This window comes from Cotesia glomerata, linkage group LG5 (genome assembly GCF_020080835.1).
Source record: "Cotesia glomerata isolate CgM1 linkage group LG5, MPM_Cglom_v2.3, whole genome shotgun sequence".
NCBI classification, from domain to species: domain Eukaryota; kingdom Metazoa; phylum Arthropoda; class Insecta; order Hymenoptera; family Braconidae; genus Cotesia; species Cotesia glomerata.
Genome location: NC_058162.1, coordinates 3,167,987 through 3,189,555, shown reverse-complemented (window position 1 = coordinate 3,189,555; position 21,569 = coordinate 3,167,987). Strand labels below are relative to the sequence as shown.

At 31.0% G+C, this 21,569-nt stretch overlaps 2 protein-coding genes across 3 annotated transcripts in view; one reads left to right on the top strand and one right to left on the bottom strand.

Annotated features, from left to right (window-relative positions):
* LOC123265956 (A disintegrin and metalloproteinase with thrombospondin motifs 9) overlaps window positions 1-21,569 on the top strand; it is a 158,203-nt gene that overhangs the window by 68,163 nt on the left and 68,471 nt on the right. For both annotated transcript variants that reach the window (XM_044729953.1, XM_044729952.1), the window contains exon 5: window positions 4,046-4,229. In XM_044729953.1, coding sequence (XP_044585888.1) covers window positions 4,046-4,229 — 184 coding nt within the window. The remainder of the gene's footprint in view (window positions 1-4,045; window positions 4,230-21,569) is intronic.
* LOC123265961 lies at window positions 13,078-21,472 on the bottom strand. The gene is made up of 8 exons (XM_044729958.1): window positions 20,950-21,472; window positions 20,745-20,889; window positions 20,541-20,678; window positions 20,266-20,456; window positions 19,965-20,200; window positions 19,480-19,890; window positions 19,302-19,423; window positions 13,078-13,285 (listed from the first exon to the last, which is right to left on the bottom strand). The coding sequence occupies exons 1-8, from the start codon at window positions 21,445-21,447 to the stop codon at window positions 13,116-13,118; spliced, it is 1,911 nt and encodes a 636-aa protein (XP_044585893.1). The 5' UTR covers window positions 21,448-21,472; the 3' UTR covers window positions 13,078-13,115.

Sequence of the window (21,569 nt, the reverse complement as noted above, 5' to 3'; positions counted from 1 at the left end):
TCAGAACGATCCTGTAGAGTTGTGAGAGGTAAATAACGTTTAGCTCTCAGAGCTCAACGATGTAGAGTTGCAGGAACCAAACGGTATTGTTACTATAAGAATACGTTAACCTACTGGAACTTTTTACAACTAACTAACTACTATAGAGTTACTATAGCAAAATTTTTTTCTCCGTGCGGTTAATTTATTAAAAAATTAAAAAATATAAATTTTAGTTCATTTCTTTTACAATTACTAAAATTTTTTTCTTTCTTTATTCGTATCAAATTTGCTTCAATTTTTATTTTAACAAGATCTAGCAGTAAATATAAATTTACCTAATTTTCTAAAACTTAATATTTCAAAAAATTTTATATATATTTAGCAATTATTTACAAGTGGGGTCAAATCTATTTTTGGCCATAAAAAATAGATGAATTGATGGATCATCATAATTTTTTTTAACTTCTTTGTTTATGGTGGTAATATTTAAAATATCAAAATATTAATATTTTAATTAAAAAATCATCTTTGAAAGTTGGAAAAAATTTTTGCTCAATTTTTTTGGATAAAATTTGGATTTTGATCTATTTTTTTTTGAAAAGTACATAAAAAAAAACGAACAATTAAAAAACAAAAATCGAATATCACAATTTTTTTTTTATTTAATAAATTTTTTGGAAGATTTGTTAAAATTGTGATAATCAACTTTTTTTTTTAGTTCATTTTTTTTTATGTATTTTTAAAAAAATACATCAATAAAATCAAATAAAAATTTCGTTCAAAAAAATGCAAATTAAAATAATTGACCCACTTGTAAATATTTACAAAAATTTTTACTTATTCTTTCTCCTTTAAAAACAAAAAATAACCTCTTGGAAAGCTCAATTCATTCGTAATAAATCAAAAGATAAAAATAATATCACAGTACATAAAGGTATACATAAATAATACCAGTAGACTATCAGTGATAACCCGGGGCTTATTATCCTCGTGTTTTTATTCTAATCCAGTTTATCAGGCCCCAGCTTCGACTACCCGATACCTGGTACCTGTATGCAGTGTAACAAGGAACGGGGACCAACGGGGTGTCGCAACGTCGTACCAAGGGTGTTCTTGATATAGTAACCACAAGGTGGACGAGACGCCCCCGCTAAATATATGCCGCCTACGTGCATTCCGCGGTGAGCGTGCCTTTAAATACTTTTGAAATTAAAGCAACAATAATAACAACAACAACAATCACCAGAAAATAAAAAGGTTAAGTGTAGCGAGTAGTGAGTAGATATAGAGGAATGATTCAAGAATCATTGAACTTGAACTTGCTCGTGTTTCCCCTCCTCGGCGCCTACACGACTCCCTCATTGTAAGTCGTGATGTCAGAAGCATTACTTACACTTACACTTATACTGTTTTTATTATAATTTATCAGTTGATCCACCATTTAATCATTTATTCATTTAATCCTTGTTATTTTTGGTTAATTCTTTAAAGTAATATAATACATCGTGCAATTTTAACTGTCTCGATTAAAATATGATGCGATATTAATAATAATAATAACAAGGAATAAAGAAGGAGCGACTGCGATTGTGGAACAGAATGAAATGTCTGGTTGCTCAATGATGTACTTCGTTAAGCGTATTAAAATGCAGTCGGCTCACCAGGGCAATGCATTTAAAGATAAATATGGATATTTATGTTGTATGCTCTGTGGTATTTATATGACAATACTAATATTTCGTTTATTTATAGACATGTGGAAATTAATAAACATGTTATGGATACACTTTATTTGGATTTCAGAGATAATTGTTCGTATTATTTAATTATAAAGTTATTAATTTCTTTAAAAAGTTCAATTGCACGCCTCATAAGCGAAGCGGATGAGGTTGTGCTCTACGCTCGCCTTGCAAAAATCAAGCGATTTCTTGAACTAAAATTGTCTCTATTTATTTTCTATCGCACTTGTAGAACAATATTTACACATAAATGTCATGGAAAAACACTAGTTTCAACACTTATGACATTTTTAAAAGACATTTGGCTTTTTAAATAAATAAAAAAAATGTTTAAAAAAATTATTCCGTGGACGTCCGGCTGTCAAATGTATGTATGGAAACTGGTGTGATCACGACAACTGCCGAAAAACTTAACTGATCAAGTCCATTTATTTTTTATACGCTTCAGTATGATTTAAAACTAAGTCCTTTCGAAGATCACGGTCTAATTCAATGTAGTTTATTTATAATTAGCAATAAACTAAAAATCCACTAATCGTTTGTAAATATATATATATATATATATATATATATATATATATATATATATATATATATATATATATATATATATATGTAAATAAGGTTCGTTTGGAATACATGTGCAGTACCTTTTCTTTTCTGGGTGGACAATGGCACGAAAGATTTAAAAGTATTTTTTGTATTTTATTTTAATCAATTTTATTATGGAAAATGAGATTATTAGGCGTGCACTTTTGGATTTTCCAAACTTTCTTGAATTTCGACGGGTTGGAGAAAAGAAATTCTACTTTTTCCAAGTTTTTAATGCCTGATGCTACCGCTAGATGGCTAGGTGGCGTGAATGTGCTCGCTTGTAGAGTTATAAGGCTTAAAAAAATTACAGATTTTGGATCGACTATTAGGAATGTGGGGAATTATAACTTTATAAGAGAAATTTTATCAATTTTGATAATAATAAAGTATAAAAATATCTAATTAAAGTTTAATACATTGAAAAAAAATTATTTGATTCTCGAGAAATATTCTTAATCTATTAATTTTCTTTTTATCTTCTATTTTTTCAATTCACGAGTGAATTTCTTGAATTAATTATAACAATATTCCTTTTCACTTTTGGTTTTTCTAAAGTTTTTTCAAATTTTTTTGAAGGATAATTCTATAAAAATAGTTTCACGAAAATTTGTACAATTTTTTACGATAACTATCTTTAAATCGTGAAAATAACTGCGGCTTTTTTTATTTCAAATACACCAACTGCAATCTCTTAGATTTTTTCTAATTAGTCTTTTGAAAAAAAAGTTAACACTTTAAATTAATAAAAAATTAATTTCGCAAAGCATTTGAATATCTCGAAACAAAGTCTAGTTACATCCTTGAATATGTTCTCAGCTTTTTATCTTAACTATCCCAACAATCATTGCACTCAACAAAACTACCTATATAAAGGTATGAAACATAATTCAACTCACTACAATTAATAAGATTTTGTAAGACGTCGTTGAACGAGCAAATAATTAACAGTTATTTTGTTTGACATCCACCGCGGATCATGCATTGAGCAATCTATAATTTATATTCTTTCCATTTCTCAACATCGCACGTTATTCCAACAGATAATTAATAATTTTATTTATTAATCCATCTCACTCTTGAATTTCTAGATTATTGTTCTCAACACATTGTGCAATATCACTCGATTGTATTTGTTGCAAAATTTAAAAAGTTAAAATTACTTTTTGTAATGGAAATTATTAAACATTTCACTTATTTAAAAATAAAGTTTCAATTAAATTCTCAAACATTTATAATCCATCCACACTAAAATAAAAAACAGAAGATAACGACTTAAGTACCTCGTATTGTTGTAGTTACTCCAGAATTACTGAGAAAAAAATTTAAATAAACGTGGAATGCATTACATTTGATTGCATTAGAAGAAACGCTGCTGAATGATGTTTTACATCTGCTAGATCTCAGGTTACGTTCAACAAAGTTCACTTTTTTCCGACTAAATCGACGTATTATATCAAATATTATGCTTATAATCATACATAGTAATATTTGCATAAGACGCAACGTGTCTTCATTATGACGTCACTCATCTTTTTTATGTTACATTTTCTCACGGCTATCTTTAGCCTTTAAGTAAGTTCTTGTTTTATTTTTGAACGTTAACTTAAATTATGTATTACGTATGATAGTTTTCAAACATCGATATAAATAATCCCAATATTTTGGGCGCCAACTAAGTACAAAACACGTGCAAAATATATTAGACTAATTGTAAAATCATGTTGTTTCAGACCGGTCATATGAAGACATCCAGTGGAAGCTACATCATAAAGCCAACGACAAATCGAATTGAGGATAAAGACACTGCCAACAAGTTTTCATTCGAACATGCCATTTATCGCGTTTCTGCAACGAGAACCAATTCTAACAATGTCGATTTGCCTGATGAATCCGGTCACAATTGTGGAGTTATAGGTAAGTCTTTTTCACATTTTTTTTTAAATTTTGTATGACAATTATTGTAACACATCATCAAGTATAAATAATTTAGAGCGTGGTCACACTGAATAGCAATAATTCATTGTTATTATCGTTAACCCGTTGAGGACACACGGAAAACAGTTCTAATTCGTTTCCTATGTGATGTATTGACTTATAATTGACACCAAACTTTAATATAACATTCCCTCTAAATATCTTAATAGTTATTTTTAATTTCTAATGATTTAAAAATACTGAAAAATCGTTCAGAAAAAAAAACTTACGAAATTGAAATTTTTTTATAAAAAAAAGTCGCAGAAATTTTGATTTTTACGATATCGAAAATAAACCGGTGCCATTTTATTCGGAAAACAATATATTTTAAGGAAAAAAATCAATATTTGATGAAGTTCAATAAAAATATATTTATTCTGAAGTTTGAAGTTATGAATTTCGGTCAGTCGCTTAAAATGAGAATAAGACATATAAACATGCAAAATAATATAAAAAGATTTAGTTTTTTGTCATAATACTCTTATATTATAATTATTACAATAAAAAAATATAAATATCTTCAAGAATATCGAAGAAATCAGTCGTAAATGAGACTAGGTCTCATTTATAAATCTCCTTCTAAATTTAAAATTGCCTCAAAGTTCGCCTGGGGTCCACTGGACCCCGTGTGTCCTCAACGGGTTAATATTGATGAATGCTTTTCAAGTGTTATAGTTCTTTATTTTTAGACAAAAAAATACTTAAGTCTAATTTAAAGTATCCGTAGACTTAAGATACTGGTGAATCTGTAGATCAAATATTCTGAGGGTCAAAAAACCTCCGTATCCTTCCCTCCCACGGAGAATGATCCCTACGCCCCCCAAAGGAAATTCCGGATCACCTTCAACTTCTTGAGCGTCGAAAAACGGAACTGTTGACTGTCCGGCATCTTTTTTCAAGTCCGAATCTTTGAATCTTATGAACTTATTTTTTTTCGAAATGATTAGATTTTCGGGTGATCGAGTTGGATTATCTGGATTGGGTATGACCATTTCTTCTCTAAAACATAAAATTCGTAATAAGAAATCAGGTGAAAAGACCAATCAATACGTTTTAACACATTTATTCGTTATACGTTGGTAAAGATAAAAAATATTGAAATTATTTTCAAATGATATGAACTTGATTTAGAAAAAGATCAATGAATCACTAACCTAGTGTCCTCACTTACTGAAGTCCAGTATGTTTCTAAAAGACTAAGTTTTCCTGATGAGAAATCGAATCGTGTGATTCGAATTTCCAATCCGATCGAATCTTGTTTGAATTCATCATCATTAATAAAATTCCCAGCAAGTTGAAGTCTAACTCCTGTGACAACAAATGCTTCAGGAGCATACACGTCGTCAAAATTAATCCCATTCGGAAATCCATAATCGATTCCCGGCGTGAGTTGCTTTGAATGGGTTCCATTGACAACGAAGAAACTATGAAATTTATCATCTTTATGAATAGTTTCGACTTCCTTCCAATTAGAATTTTGAGTAAATCCATTGGAATACAGCTTACTCTGCTTGATTTGAATGTGCATCATATTATCCTTCTTTATGAATTTTACTCCCACAACAACCCTGTTCAAAATTTCAATTATGCATTAATTATCAGAGATTTCTTTAGGAATTACAAATACGAACATTCCGTCATCAATATCCGAAACTTGCTCTCTGAAGCTGATTGCAGTGACTTGAGGCCCCTTGGAGAATGGGTTTATTACACAAGTACAAACACAATAATCACATTCACGAAACTGTCTAGCGTGGTAATAACTTTCTACGGATTCAATTTTGTTCAAACAATTTCCGTGATTAAAGTGTCCATACACTTCACCATTTTGATCCTTGAACCATTCGTAACGTCTTGAACTTGTATTGCTAGACTTAAAACATTGATTATTATTTATTTTATTCAATTTCTGAGTGTAATAAGTATGATTCGATTAAAAAGTTAATGCAAGAGCCTAACAGTGAAGGATTTTATGAAAGAAGCGTAGTTAAGGTTTGTTATTACGGAAAGTTTTCAAGATTTCGCGACATTTTAGCCCCCAACAAAATATCCCCGACAAAATATCTTTCAGACAAAATATCTCATGACAAAATAATCCTTCCCTGCTTGAATCTTATCAGTAATTATTTTTTACTGGGGAGAAATAGCCAAAGAAGAGGAAAGGGAAAATAATACAAATAAAATTCGAAAGTAGACTAACACATAAGCTTGTGACCGTGTTGTGCCCTTTTATCATAGATTTTGTGTGTGTTTATTCAATAGTAGACCAACACATAAGTTCGGATCAAAATTTGCTGATCTATTGTCGCGCCAGGTAAATTCAAATTTAAAATAATTCCTACTAATATTATAAATGTGAATGTAAATTTGTTTGTTACGCTTTCACGCAAAAACTACTCAACCAATCATACTAGAAATAAAATTAATTATTAATTATTGATAATTTCAATCATGAAACTTTATACATATATTCTTGAAGGTGTTAGTAGTAACATACACTGTAAAAAAAGCGGTGTTAAAATGGACTCATTTTAACACCGCTATGTAACACCTGTGTATTAACACCGGTGTAGCGGTGCTCTTTTGCGGTGTTAAAAATCCGGTGTTAAACCGGTGTAATATCGGTGTAACCGGTGTAATACCGGTGTAACAGTAGAACAAATTTACACCGTATCGGAGTATGAATATTACATGATCCATGAAACACAATTAATATTCAATATTTATCAAAATGAGACAAGTAACATTTATTTAAGAATTTTCAATTTATAAAATTACGCAGAAATTGATTTAATTAATGTTATACAACAAGTTAAATAATATTTACAATATTAAATGTTTAGGAACAATATAATAATTATTTTTATCGTAACCATAATGTTTCTCATAATATAATGGATGTTTTAAACATGTTAAAATAAATAATTTGATAACTTTACTTTTTTTTTCAGATATTTAATTTGCACATAAACTCATATTGTAACACATAGTCTCTTATAGCTTACACAACAGCATTATATTATTATAAAAGAAAATTTTTTGAATTTCACCGTAAATGGGTAATTCGTAAATTCTTAAATTGTCCCAAAAACGTCCTAAAATTGTCCAAAAAATTTTTCATCCATTAATTTCGGGACAAATCTACAGCTGTGCAAAAATAAATTATCTCTATGAAAATCGTTTAAAAAACGTTCAAAATTGTCGTAAAAATGTTTCAAATTTGTTGTAAAAACACTCTAAAACTGTCCAAGAAATGTTCCAAAATTGTCTAAAAATATCCGAAAATTGTCTCAAAAGTATTCAAAATTTGTTCTCAAGTAGTTAAAAAAATGTTTTAAGATTCAAAAAAGGTTCCACATAAGTTTTAAGGACAAACTTTCAACTAAATTGCTTCAAATAAATTGCATTGATTCTAAAATTATATTAGAAGTATTCCGAAAATATTAAAAAAAATACTTAAAAGTTATGAAATTATTACTAAAATGCACTATTTTGAAGTTTCCGGTTATTTATATGATGTCCCAAAATGCTCCGGGTCCATTTTTACATCGAAATTTTTTACAGTGTATTTATTTTAATTAAAAATTTTTATCTACTTAATATTTTATTATTTTAAACTTTCTAAATTAAACATTAACTTTTTTTGATTATTTATTTTTAATTATTAAACATAAAAAGTTTAATTATAAAAATTGTGTTAATTAAAATATTATCAACACTGGAAAATTTATAACACCGATTTAACACCGAAAAAAAAATTTACACCGCGAACGGTGTTAGTGCTACACCGATTTCGGTGTTGAATTTAACACCGGAATTTTTAACACCGTACACCGCATGGACTCACACCGGTTTTTTTTACAGTGTAGGATACTTTTTATTAAAAAAAAAAATTTATTTTTTCCGAAAAATAAAAAAATTGTAGGTCAAAAAATCTAGCTACTTCAACATCATCTACGCGGAAAGAAAATTGAAGGAGTTTTTACTATTTTACTATTGTAATTTTTACTAAATAAAATAGTAACGGTGGACTATACTTCTCATTTAGTAATTTTTACGATCTACTATTGTAAATTTTATCCAACAAATAAGACTAGCAAGAGTCTTAAAAAGTCGAATACTATAGAGCAAATTATACAATATGTGGTTGTGAACTTTACAATTCAACTATTGTAAAAATTCACAGTTGGTTTTTTTAAAAGAAATATAAGGGAGAGAGAGAGATAGAAGGTTGGATTAATTGGTACCTGTACAGTAATAGAAAAAAGAAACCGACATTTTCGTGCTATCTGGGAATCGAACCCAGATCTCTGTGTTGGCAGCCAGAGACTCTCCCTCTTTTTTTTTATTCAAGCGTTTATTTATTTAAATCATTGATACATAGATATAAATATAATACACAGGTATAAACGTAAGACCTGTTACTTAAAATAAATTGTCTACCTGGCCCATACGGGCTCTCATAGAGGATAACATAAATGATATTTCTTAATACCTGATAAGCCTCAGGGGCTGTACATAGTTAAGTAAATAATATAGTTTTTCTTATTCTTATTGTGTTAAATACATAAAGTGTTAATACATGATTTATACTAGTTAGCCTAAAAAAGAAACTTGATTTTCATAAAAAGGGTTTACGTTATTAGAATAGTACATGAGAGACATTAAATCAACAACAATTAAAATTAAAAAATATAACATAATAATAGAATAGAACAAGAAGACAAAAAGAAAGAGGAAGCTATTAAAAGAGAACAACAAAATAATTAAGGTATTACCCTCGCGACTTCCGTCGTCAAAAGTTTATGCCAGAGTGTACGGTACACATACCGGATAGCCATTATTGACAAGCCTAAAACTTTTTGCTGTTTATGTAGTTATTTCAGCCAATCACGAAGGTGATACTGATCGTTTGAAAAGTCTGGCAACACTGCGTGAGCGTTAAGATATTTTATAGTGGTTATACTGTAGTGTTTTGGACTGGCTGTAGACTTACCTCTGTTTTGATACATGCGTTTATTTATTTATTAACATACATTGAAAGATTAATGTATATTATTATATTAAAATTGTTAACTTTTTGAATTTTTAATAAATATAAAAAAAAAATGAAAATTAATTCAGCCGACATTTAAAAATTTTTAGAATTTTTTTTTATTGAAAAAATGATTACAAAAAAATAAAAAAGAAATTTCACATGAAAAAAACTTCAAAAACTGTAAATGCAATGTAAAAAAATTTTTTTTTTTTCTAATTTAATTATTAAAAAAAAGTCAAAAAATTAAAAATGTTGGCTAACTTTAGTATCATAAAAAAATACTTATTTTCATAAAATAATCATAGTTTTTTTTTTTCAAATAAATAAAATTAATAACTATAATATTACACCTAACGTAAATTAAACTTTTCAAATTTGTCAGCGCATGCGCGTCTCATACTTCTTTCGCGGCTAACAAAACTTGCGCTGTTGCCACAGCTTTATTAACGTATCCCCTCCTCAGTTAAAGTCTGGTAAATTTTTCATTACTTATTAATAAATATCATAATAAACATTTACATAAACTCGGAGTCTAGCGCTGTGCACGGCCATCACTCACACTAATTGAGAAACATTCCAATTCAACTATTGTAAAATTTGCTATAGTTCTATTGGAAAGATACAGAGGCAGCACTGGAAATTTTCATCTCTTACTTTTTACAATAGTAATATCGTATTTTTTCATGAATAAATAGTATTTTTTCTTCTTAAATATTTGACAATTAATAGTAATAAAAGTATAGTCCAGCTTTACAATAGTTGGATCGTAAATTTTCCCAGAAATTTTTTCCCGTGTAGCATGCAAGCGAAGCCGCGGGTAAAAGCTAGTAATACATAAATTTCTATAATTAATATAATCTATTCAAAACTATGATTATAAGCTTCTCACTTAATCTCTTTTGTATTCTGCCTTATACTGGGGAATATTTTGTCAAAGGATATTATGTCAGGATTTTTTGTCTTTGGGATATTTTCTCCTTTGTATATTTTGTCGGGGGCTGAAATATCGCGGTACCAGTTGCTAAAGAAGGAGTAAAGTAGGCATGGCTAAAGCCTGTTGCTAAGATAGGTTGCTATAGAAGCTGTAAAAGAGGCGTCAGTTGTGTCTAAAAAGTATATACTTACTGGACAAAATTCGTAGCGACTTGTAATGTATTGGCAATTCTGAAATACAAGACACTCTGAATGATTAATTAGTTCATTCGTCGAATGACAATTAAGGCTGCATGAATCATCACTGCTTATTACTCTTTCTTCAACAATTATTGTCTGAATCATTTTTTCTAGTTCGTAATAAGCCGAACCCTTGTTATCTACAATGAAAACAAATATATGTATAAAATGAATATTTTCATTGGAAATAAATGCAAAATTAATTACATTGGGTAACATATTTAACGTCGCAACGATATGTGTAGTGCAAAACGTCGTAGAATAATTTCTTGGTTAATCCTAGTACACTGACAAAATCCTCTATTAGCTCATCATGAGTAGAATAATTTGATGTTCCTATAAACGAATTCAATTATGATAACTATTGATGTGATAAAAAAATTTTGTTCATGCTGAAGACTTACGATTTTGACAACGTAATTCAATTATTCTAGCGAATTCAACCATCACGTATTTTTTTAAAAACGGTGTCATTACGAGCCGGTAAAAATTGAACAATCCAAGGTGAAATGAACTGGACTTGCCACAGAAATTATGTTGGTCTTCCGTCTTGATAATTCACACCAGTTTTATGTAATGAACGGTAAAATGTTTAAAATATTTATTGTAAATAATAAGTTTGAAATACTTACAGCCAATTTGGTGATCAGTGTACGAAGAAAATCTTGATATACCGACGCAATCGATTGTTCGTAATGACTTATATTCACAGATCGAAAAAGGAAATATAAATATGGACACATGTCGATTGCTTTATTGAAATAATCGTTATTGCGAAAGTAAAGCACTGATCTGACCGCGGAATCAATCGCATCGCGTTTTCTCTCAATTAACCTTACATAATTCTCCAATTCGAAAAATGATCCAGCATAGCCTATTTTTATTTGATGAACTTCGACAGTTTTTATGAATTTGTAGAAATCATTTGACCAATAATTATTTTCCTCATCATTAGCGATTAAATTCAGTTGGTCTAACTCATCGGTTAGAGAATGCAAACAATGTTTCAATTTTTTATTTTGTTCGTTGGTATTATTTTGAATAATTCCCGAATAGTGGTACAAAAGAAATTCTGTACTTAAAATTAACTTATATTGTTTTATCTGATTTATATTATAAATATCCGATAGTTGAATACCCAACGAATTTTCAAATGCAAGGAGTAACAACAATTTTGAGTAAAAATTTGAAATCATTGTTTTTATTCTGAGAAATTCGACTCAAAAAATTATATTTCGCGGAATGATCAAGTTGATGTCACTTATAATAATGAATTAGATTCAGAAGTTAATAAATTTTTAGACTCTTCGATTTGGAGTTGAAACTATGTGTCGTATCTTGTACATGAAAGTTATTTTAAACTTAGCTATTAATTGTTATCACGCTCATTCGCAATTAGTCAATTTTTACAATTATTAACCGATTTATAGTTCTGTATTATGATAACTTGAAAATTATTTTATATTTTAAAGTTGAAACTAGCTCTATTCGGTTAGCGTTACCAATATTATTTTTTTAAAAAATATATCAGTTGTGAAATTTTATTTCTAAAAATACTTTGAAATGGCATTGAAAAAAATATAAACTTTTTTTTTCTCTGATTTTTAATATTTTTCATATAACCTGCATTGAAAATGTGAGTTTCAATGCCTGTTGAGCCAACCGAAACTAGACAATTTCAGACCAATGCGACTGTGCCGGGCAGGTATCAATTATTTCTTCCCGGCGGACAGAAAATGACGATTTTCTGTCCGCGAGGTGAAGTTGCAGCTTTATTTTCAATCCTACCAATTGTTTGTTTATTTTATACCTTTATAATTGTCATTCTAACCGTTAACTGTATTGACATATCATAATTCTGTTATTAAGCATAAATAAGAATGATAAAAGAAAACTTGTCAATTTACGAATAATGTTTGGTAAAAAATAAACTATTACTTTCTATTTTATTATAAGTTTCTTAATAAAATGGTATTTTCGCTGTTCGTCTGAAACTATCTAGTTCTGGTTGGCTCCAGACATTGAAACTAGCATTTTTAATGCAACTTATATGAAAAATATAATGTGTGACGCGGGATGAAACAAGATTTCAGACCGAGTGATGCCAGCCCTCGCTTCGCTCGGGCAGGCAACTTCACTCTGGTCTGAAATCGTTTTGTTTCATCCCTAGTCACACAATATACTATTATGCTTGCACAATTCAAGGAGAACAATGTTCACATACTGCCAATGATTTCTTAATTCTATTAAGATGTTAGCTCGTTGAGTAAGTGGACAATGGTAATCGGAAAAAATAGACCTGGAAAAAAATTTTAAATTATGAAAAATTCACATTATTTCCTTAAAATTATTATAAAATAAAAATTATAATAATAATAATTGTACATCACACCCACAATTTTCTTGAAAAACAAGCACCCCAAAATGATCGCTCCATTTTTTATTACAAAAAAAATTAAAAAAAATTTTATTATTATTATTATAATTTTTATTTTACAATAATTTTAATGAAATAATATGAATTTTTTATAAGTTTAAAATTTTTTGGGGTTTATTTTTTCCGGGATTCGTGTACAATAATTTAGTGTGATGTTTTCAATTTTTTTAGCTCCATATTACAAGAAGTTCGATCGCTCTTGAAATAATTTTGAGAGATTCATGTCATAAATTTTGAACGCCAAGAACCCTCCGTAACCTTCATGACCTCGGTGAAATAATCCGATTCCTCCTAGAGGAAAGTCAATCTCGCCTTCCACATTTTGAGCATCAAAAAACGGCATTGTTGATTGCCCAGCATCTTTTTTCAAATCCGACATTACAAACTTGATAAACTGATCTGTTTTTGAGTTGATAAAATTCTTTGGTAAGTTCGACGGAATATCTGGACTGTTATAGACCATTTCGTCCCTGAAAAGAACTATCAATTACAGTTTGATCATACATAAAGAAGTGACAAAAAAAATCAATTAGCACACCTCATTTTTTTAGAATCTCCAGAAATCCAGAACGTTTGTTCAAGATTAATCAATTTACCGGTGATGTAATTGTAACGGGTAATTTTTGATGTGTTTAAAAATAAATTAATTAAACTAACGAAACAATGCTGCGACACCAACTCCCCCTTGCTCGAATCTGAAGCTCGCCGAATTCCAGGGTCCAAAGGGGGTAAAAACGGCAATAAAACGTCAAACAAAACTCAGTTAACTGGAAATAAACTATAAATAACTAAGTCTAAAGAATAAATTCAAAATGTCCAAAACAGGTTATGATAAAGTCAAAATAAAGAATTTATTTATCAACAATCAATAAAGTAAATAATTGAACAAAATTACAAGTAAACAAAAACACACGTGGTACAATTTTTAGGTTATATCAAAAACCCCAAAACTAAATCAACCAAAATAATATTACGTCGGTAAACGCACGCGTACCTTCCGTCGGTAATCAAAACTGGTCTTTACAAAACAGACTCCTCTCACTCTTACTCTCACTCTCACTCGTCGTGAGCGTCAAAATCGCGAACTACTCTTCAAAAACTGGTTCCCCGCTTCCCCAGGAGACTAGCCGTCACCCCTGGGCCCTAAGCTCTACCCCGAGAGCGAATGGAGAGTGTCCTCTTCGCCCCCACCTACACGGCGTATGATCACCTACTGGAGTTTGACAGAAGGTCAAACGTCCAGGGAAGTCAAGTCTTGTGACAGAGTGGTTATTTGTGGTGAATACTCTTCCAACAAATAACACCTGGAGGGACATTACCTTGGTTTCGTCTAGAACATTGGTAAGTACCTTTGCACTCTTAACAAGAGTAACGTCTGTAACGTCCACGTTTTCCAAAAAATTATAAAAATAAAATAATAATTTATTTGTCCCCGGCTCGAAATTTGCTCGCCGGAGTCCAGGGTCATAAACGGGGATTACATTATCAATAACAAAATAATAAACAAAACACTTTATTTTAAATCAATCAAAGAAAAAAAGAAAAACCTCTTTATTGGCCTGATCATGTTAATAAACGATATAAACAATATAAACAAATTAAACAATATAAACAATATGTTAGAACACTCTTCTCACACATACTCTCACTCACCGTGAGCGTCAAAATCGCGAACTAAACTTCAAAAGCTGATTCCCCGCCTCCCCAGGAGACTAGCCGTCACCCCTGGGCCTAAACCTCTACCCCGAGAGCGAATGGAGAGTGTCCTCTTCGCCCCCACCTACACGGCTTATGATCACCTACCGTACCTCAGCTGAAGGCTTTGGCACGGGGAGAAGCACTTTCATCCGGTCGGTTCATGATACTTACCTGAGCCTTGGTCAGACTCCAGGTAGAGTATCATCCTCTGGAATTACTTGGTGAAGAGTATTCGCCCGAGTAATTCTCCCGAGAAAGAACTGCTTGCTTTATCGAGCCAAATTTTGGCGTTTATCATTTTTTGCCTAACTCTCTTGTAACGAAAAGGAAGAGTCGTTTTAGACACCTGTCCGGTGTTCTCGAACTAGCATTCAAAAATAATTATTTATTATTTTAATCGTAATTTCCTTCATTTTCCATCCATTCGTTTCGTCAAATTCACAATTCTTTATTATTTTAATCGCAATTTCCTTCATTTTCTATCCATTCGTTGATTTTTCCATACTAAATTGTCCTCGGGACTTATAAAATCTTCGCTTACCTAAATTATTTCTTACAAAATAATAATCGTCATTTCTTTCATTTTATATCCATTCATCACTTTCCCATACTAAATCTTGTTCGGAACTTAGAATAAATTGCCCAGTCTTTTAATTTCTTCTACAATTAATTCGCTCGGCTTCGTAATAATTTCTCACATGCTTAATTTCTTAATTTAATCATACCTTCGGTAACAATAATATAAAATTATTAACTAAATAAATACAATAATTAAATAATAATCGCCGCACTAATAACAATAATTGTTTCTATTAATTTTTAAGTAATTAACTAAAAATAAACTAAAATACTCAAATACAAAAAGTAAAATCTGGGTCATATAATCATAAGGGGTCACACGAATTTTAAATTGAACCCTTACATCTTTAAGTTGCAAATTAAAACTAGAATCTGCAACACCACCAAATTTGACTCCCGTGACAGCGAAACCATCAGGAGCGACCAAATTATCGAAGTTCACGCTTTCAGGTCTGGTGTAATCTACTCCCAATTTCAGGGTTCGTAAGGTGCCATTGACCTCAACAATATATCTAAAAGGTAGATATACTTTCTTAAAAGTTTCTAATGGCTTCCATGTAGAGTTGGTGATCAATCCGTTGGGATTCCCTTTGCCCTCTTTGATCTGGAGGTGGATCACGTTGTCCTTCTTTGCGAATCTCACTCCTACGACTATCCTAATGACGAATTAATAATTGAATTGTTCTGTAGATGATTGTAATTAATATAAACTAGCAACATTGCAGTCACTATGTGACTGCTGTGACTTGTGAACTATGAATAAATAAAATTTTGCTTTATTAAATAATGACTTTTGTTAAATTGCACTGTACTTTCTTAACTATTGACGTTTTTAACGATATAAGTTCATTCCGATGTTACACTCATCAAGAGCTTTCATTTGAGTACCCACATGCATTTTGATATATTTTTCATATATACATATATATATAATAAATATAAATATTATTAAATATATGAAAAATTGATGTGGGTACTCAAATGAAAGGTCTTGGTGAGTGTAACATCGGGATGAGCTTATATCTTTAAAAATGTCAATAGTTCACAAGATACAAGGTCATTTCTTAATTATGTATCTAAAGATAGAGCATTTTTGAATGCAGCCTGAATACTTATCATCATAAATTGACTATCGATGAGAATGATATGAAACATTGAAAAGGCACAACTCCAGGTCAAGACCTTTCTAATGATACCAAATTTAACCATAAAAACCCATTTTATCATACAAATACACTGGCCACAAAATTTTTCTTACTCTCTTAATGATATAGATTAATCGTACGAACTTGTTTTCTGTGATATTAGAAACTTGCTCTCTCAAGCTGATGACGTTGATTTGCTGATAATTGTGCAGTGAGTTTGCAAAACAAGTGCATACACAAAAATCGCAATCACGAATTCGAGATGGACTGTAATAACTGTCCCAAGTTGTTAATTTTCCTCGACATTGTTGATGATCTGTATCGCCAAATTCTTCGCTATTTCGGCCTACAAACCACTCGTAGCGCCTTGAACTCTCCTTGTCAGACTAAGTTAGGGGTTTAATCAATTATTATTGTAATCAATGATTACTAATCATTAATCAGTAACGTAAGATTCTGCACAAAAACTAATATTTACTTTACAAACAGTATAACCCGAGGTAATATATTGACAGTCTTGAAAATTGCTGCACTCCGTTCGATTAATAGGACCAGTCAGCAGACTTAAATCACAATTGTGGCTGCAAGAACCCGTAACACTAATCAACCTTTCTTCAATTATTATAGTCTGAATCATTTTCTCTAATTCGTAGTAATATAAACCTTTATTATCTGCACAAAAAACCATCAATTAAAAAAAGCACCAAAATTTGACAGATCTAAAGAATAATTACCTCGATTTAAATGTTTTACGTAACAGCGATAGGTGTAATGCTGGACGTCGTCCAGCAATTTTTTGGTCAACCGAATGGCATTTGAGAAATCTTCTTCAAACTCTCCTGGAGGTACTGAAAAAACTGAGCCTGCAAGAAGCCAACAAAAATTATGATCAATTTTATCGTTCCTTCATGAAAAATCTTAAGACTTACGGTTTTGACATCGTGTACCAGCAATTTGGGCAAAACGGATCATAGTGTACCTTTTTAAAAACGGTATCATTACCAAGCGGAAGAAATTGAACAATCCGACACGGAATGAGCTGGTCTTGCCACAGAAATTGTGTTGATTCTCACTCTTCAAGATCAAAAGAATCAATACTTTATATCGACGTTCTAATTAGCAAATTGTATAACTCCATTTTAGAGAATTTTCTATTTGTACGAAAAAATCAATTAGTTCAAAATTTATTATCACTTTAAAAAATCATTTAATATCATTAATATCTAATCGAGATATAATATTTAGATTTTAGATTTGAATTATTCAAATAATTTATAATTGGATTATTACTACATCAAAATGTTAAAAAATCACCCTCTAAAAAATAAGGAGTTAGACAAATTGCTAATTAGACTGTCGATATGTAATGTAAAACGCTCGGCGAGCTTGGTCAATAGTTAGTCAGTAACTGTCTTGTTAGATTTTCAGTCAAACGATCGTCAGTTAGGAAATGCAATTTTGGGAAGGGTCTTTTGGTTTTAGATCGGTGGAAAATAAGTGGAGTTGGGGAATTGTTGTTAAACGCGAGAATTCTGGAGAGGGTTAATACCTATTTATTTAAAGTAGGGTTGTTTAAACTAAGTGTGGGAAGATTGCTAAGTTGGAAATAGTCTGGTTGTCATCTGATAAACAGATGGGTTGTAAAAATTTGTCCGTTTGTATCGAAGGTTCGTCTAGGTCATTAAAGGGATTATTTAACAATGGTAACTACTTGAGTTTGACTGTCATACATTTCCGGATTATAAGTTTTACGACGTATTTGTTCAAAGTCTGTCGAATATTTAAAAAACATGAGTAAACTTAAGAGTACAATTTTTTCATAACTTATAAAAACTAAGGTACATATCTTAATACAATAGACTTAATTACAATTAATATATTGTAAACAAGTTTTGAAATACTTACGGCCATTTTTGTTCTCAATGCGCGTAAAAAGTCTTCGTAGACTGACGAAATCGATTGGTCATAGTGGTCATTTTGAATGAAATCAAGAAATCCCATAAAATAGGGGCAGAAGTGAACAAAATCAGAGAAATAATTATTGTGGCGAAAGAACATTAATGATGTAACGACTGCGTCAATAACACTGCGTTTATTTTCAATTTGTTTTATATAAGTCATCATATCGAGAGACGATTCCGTGTAACCTACTTTCACCTGATAGTCTTCCATCGTTTTTATGAATTTATAGAAATCATTTGGCCAATAGTTGTCCTCCGAGGAATTGGCTATAGAATTTAGATCTCCTAGTATACCTGTAAGGTCGATTAGAATCTTTTTGAATTCTTTGTTACTTTCAGTATCATTGAGTATCTTGTTTTCTAGATTGTAGTCGATAGCAGATTTTATGTTTAGGGCAAATACAAAAGACTTGATTCGGTCGATGTCATAAATATCCGGAAAATCAATACCCGAAGATACATTTGTAACTGCGAAAAAGGTTAATACACACAAATAATAATCACGCGTAATCATGACTGGTTTTGGGTAACTAGAAAAAATAACTCTTCAGTAAAGAATGCGTGGTAATTACTGTTGGATAAAGTGATACTGAATTGACATAAAAAAATATTGTTGTTGTGATCCATTAATGTGTTCTTTAATCGTTTTAACATTAGCTTCAATCGTTATGACACAAATTGTGTAACTAAAAGCCGTTAGAAGTATAAAATTGCTATAAAAGTTATTAGGTAGAGTAATTAATTTCTGTCACAAATACCAGATTGTTTTTTCTTTATTTATTTGATAGAATTTAATATTATATTCATTTTGGATTCAGGCAGAATTTTTTTCATTGAAATACTGTGAAAGATTCATATCGAACACCTTGAAAGCCAAAAATCCTCCATAGCCTTTGCGACCACGGTGAACAACCCCAACTCCTCCCAGAGGGAACTCAGGTTTTCCTTCAACATCTTGAGCATCAAAAAATGGCACCGTAGATTGGCCAGCATCTTTTACTAAATCCGAAGTCTGAAATTTGGCATATTGGTTCGTCTTTGAATCAATAACATTTAATGGTGATTTAGTTGGCATGTCTGGATGTGTTAGATCCAACTTATTCCTGAAAAAAATAGTCGTCAGTATAATTTAAAACTATTTTACCGTACAAGTACGAACCTGGATCCCAAATACGTTGGGACAATCCAGCGAGTTTCATTGAGATTTATCAATTTCCTGTTAACATAGTCAAAAGGAGTCACACGAATTTGTAACTGAATTAATCCAGTATTTTTTGGATCTTCCGCCGAATCCCCAGCGAATCTGAACCTGACTCCAGTAACCACGAATCCTTTAGGAGCCATCAGATCATCAAAAGCGATAGCCTGTGGATGCGCATAGTCTCTGCTTAGTTTCATGTCGTAGAAGTTGAGGTTATGAGTTGTCACATAAAATGTACGCTCTAGCTTGTGGAAGTAAACATCTTCAAGCGATTTCCAAACCCCGGCTTCGTTCGAGGTAAAATCTTTCTCCTTTATCTGGACGTGAATCATGTTTCCTGATTCAACGAATCTGACTCCTACGGCTACCCTGCAATTGCATCATTAAAATCACTAAAAGATTGATCAATTTCTTATCAAAATCAATGAATAAAAAATTCTGACTTGTTTTTGGTGATATCCGTAACTTGCTCTCGAAAACTGATAGCGGTTACGGTATGAACTGAAGTAGGGTTACGTTTGATGCAAGTGCACATGCAAAAATCACAATAACGCACTTGATCCGGGGAATATATACTTTTGACAATCTTCTTTTTACCATCGCAGAATGGATAGTTGTTACCATAAGCGGTATGCCCTTTCCCTTTAATCCACTCATAGCGTCGTGAACTATTTTCGTCCTAAAAATCATATATGATTATTTTTCTTCATACATTTAATTTTAGAACTGTAAAACCATCAGCACCTTTTCACAAAGATGATATTTAGAGTGATTGTACAAGCAGGATTTGAATTCGTCACATGCTGAGTAGAATATTGAATCAACTTGACTTAGTTCACAATTATGATTGCATGATCCATAAAAACTCAAATATGATTCTGCAATAACGATAACTTGCATCATACCTTCTAATTGGAGGTACGGCTTTCTGAGCACTAAAATGAAGACATTATTACTATCGTATTTGGCTGAATTAATTTGGTTCGTAGGGTAATAGAAATAAAGCGATCAATATATACTGGTTTCTTTGAAATTTGCATCACATCTATATACATGAGAGTTAGTTTCATTGAGGAGGACTTTGGTCAGTCTAATACTGTCTACTAATTCACTGAGAGACTTATTCTGACGCATCATTAACAATGGAGCAGGATTCACTGTTCAAAAATGAGTTGTTTGAATTAATCAACAAAGATGTGATAATTAGTAATCTTTGTACTCACAATTGAGACACCGTGCGTCGATAATGTCGATGTAGTAGAGCATTACATACTCTTTGAGATACGTGGCAACAACTTGATGAAAGTAATCGAAAACTGCTTGGTTCAATGATGTTGTTTGCCCACAAACATTGATCCACTTTTTATCCTGGAATAATTTATAATTTTTTATCATGACTTAGAATTTTCTTGGTTAATTGATACTTGCTTTGATCTCTGTCGTCAGTTTCTCAACAAATTCTCTGTATTCCTTGAGAATGATCTGCTTCTCATATTCAAATTGATAGTTTTGTCCAATGTTTGCATCACTTGGACAGAATTGAAGCACATCTTCATCATCAGAAATATTATTGGTCCCCAACTGTAACAGCGGCTCGACGTATGAATTTATTGTTTCACTTATATTGAATATCTTCGTCAATTTATCAGATAGCTTGGAGCTCAAAAAAAAACCATTCTTACGGTCAAATTTTTTCAAAGTAGAAATAAAAGAAACTAAACCACCCGATGATAATACATTTCGCGAATCAGCAGACATATTGTTTAACTCTGTCAATATTTTTGTAAAATCATAGAATATCACTTTCAAAATATCCTCCTTCTCATCGCCGTTGATTATCGCATTTTCCACTTGATAATATGACCACGCTCTTTCTTGAACATTATTAATAAATATTTCTATGCTACTTAAATTATGAAAATTCATCCCAGTCGCGAGATTTTGTATAAAAAAATATAAGAATAATACCAAATATCTTTTAAAAATCATTCTTAATAACTAATTCATATCAACTGTGTTTTATTCGAAAACTAATACTTTTTTTTTAA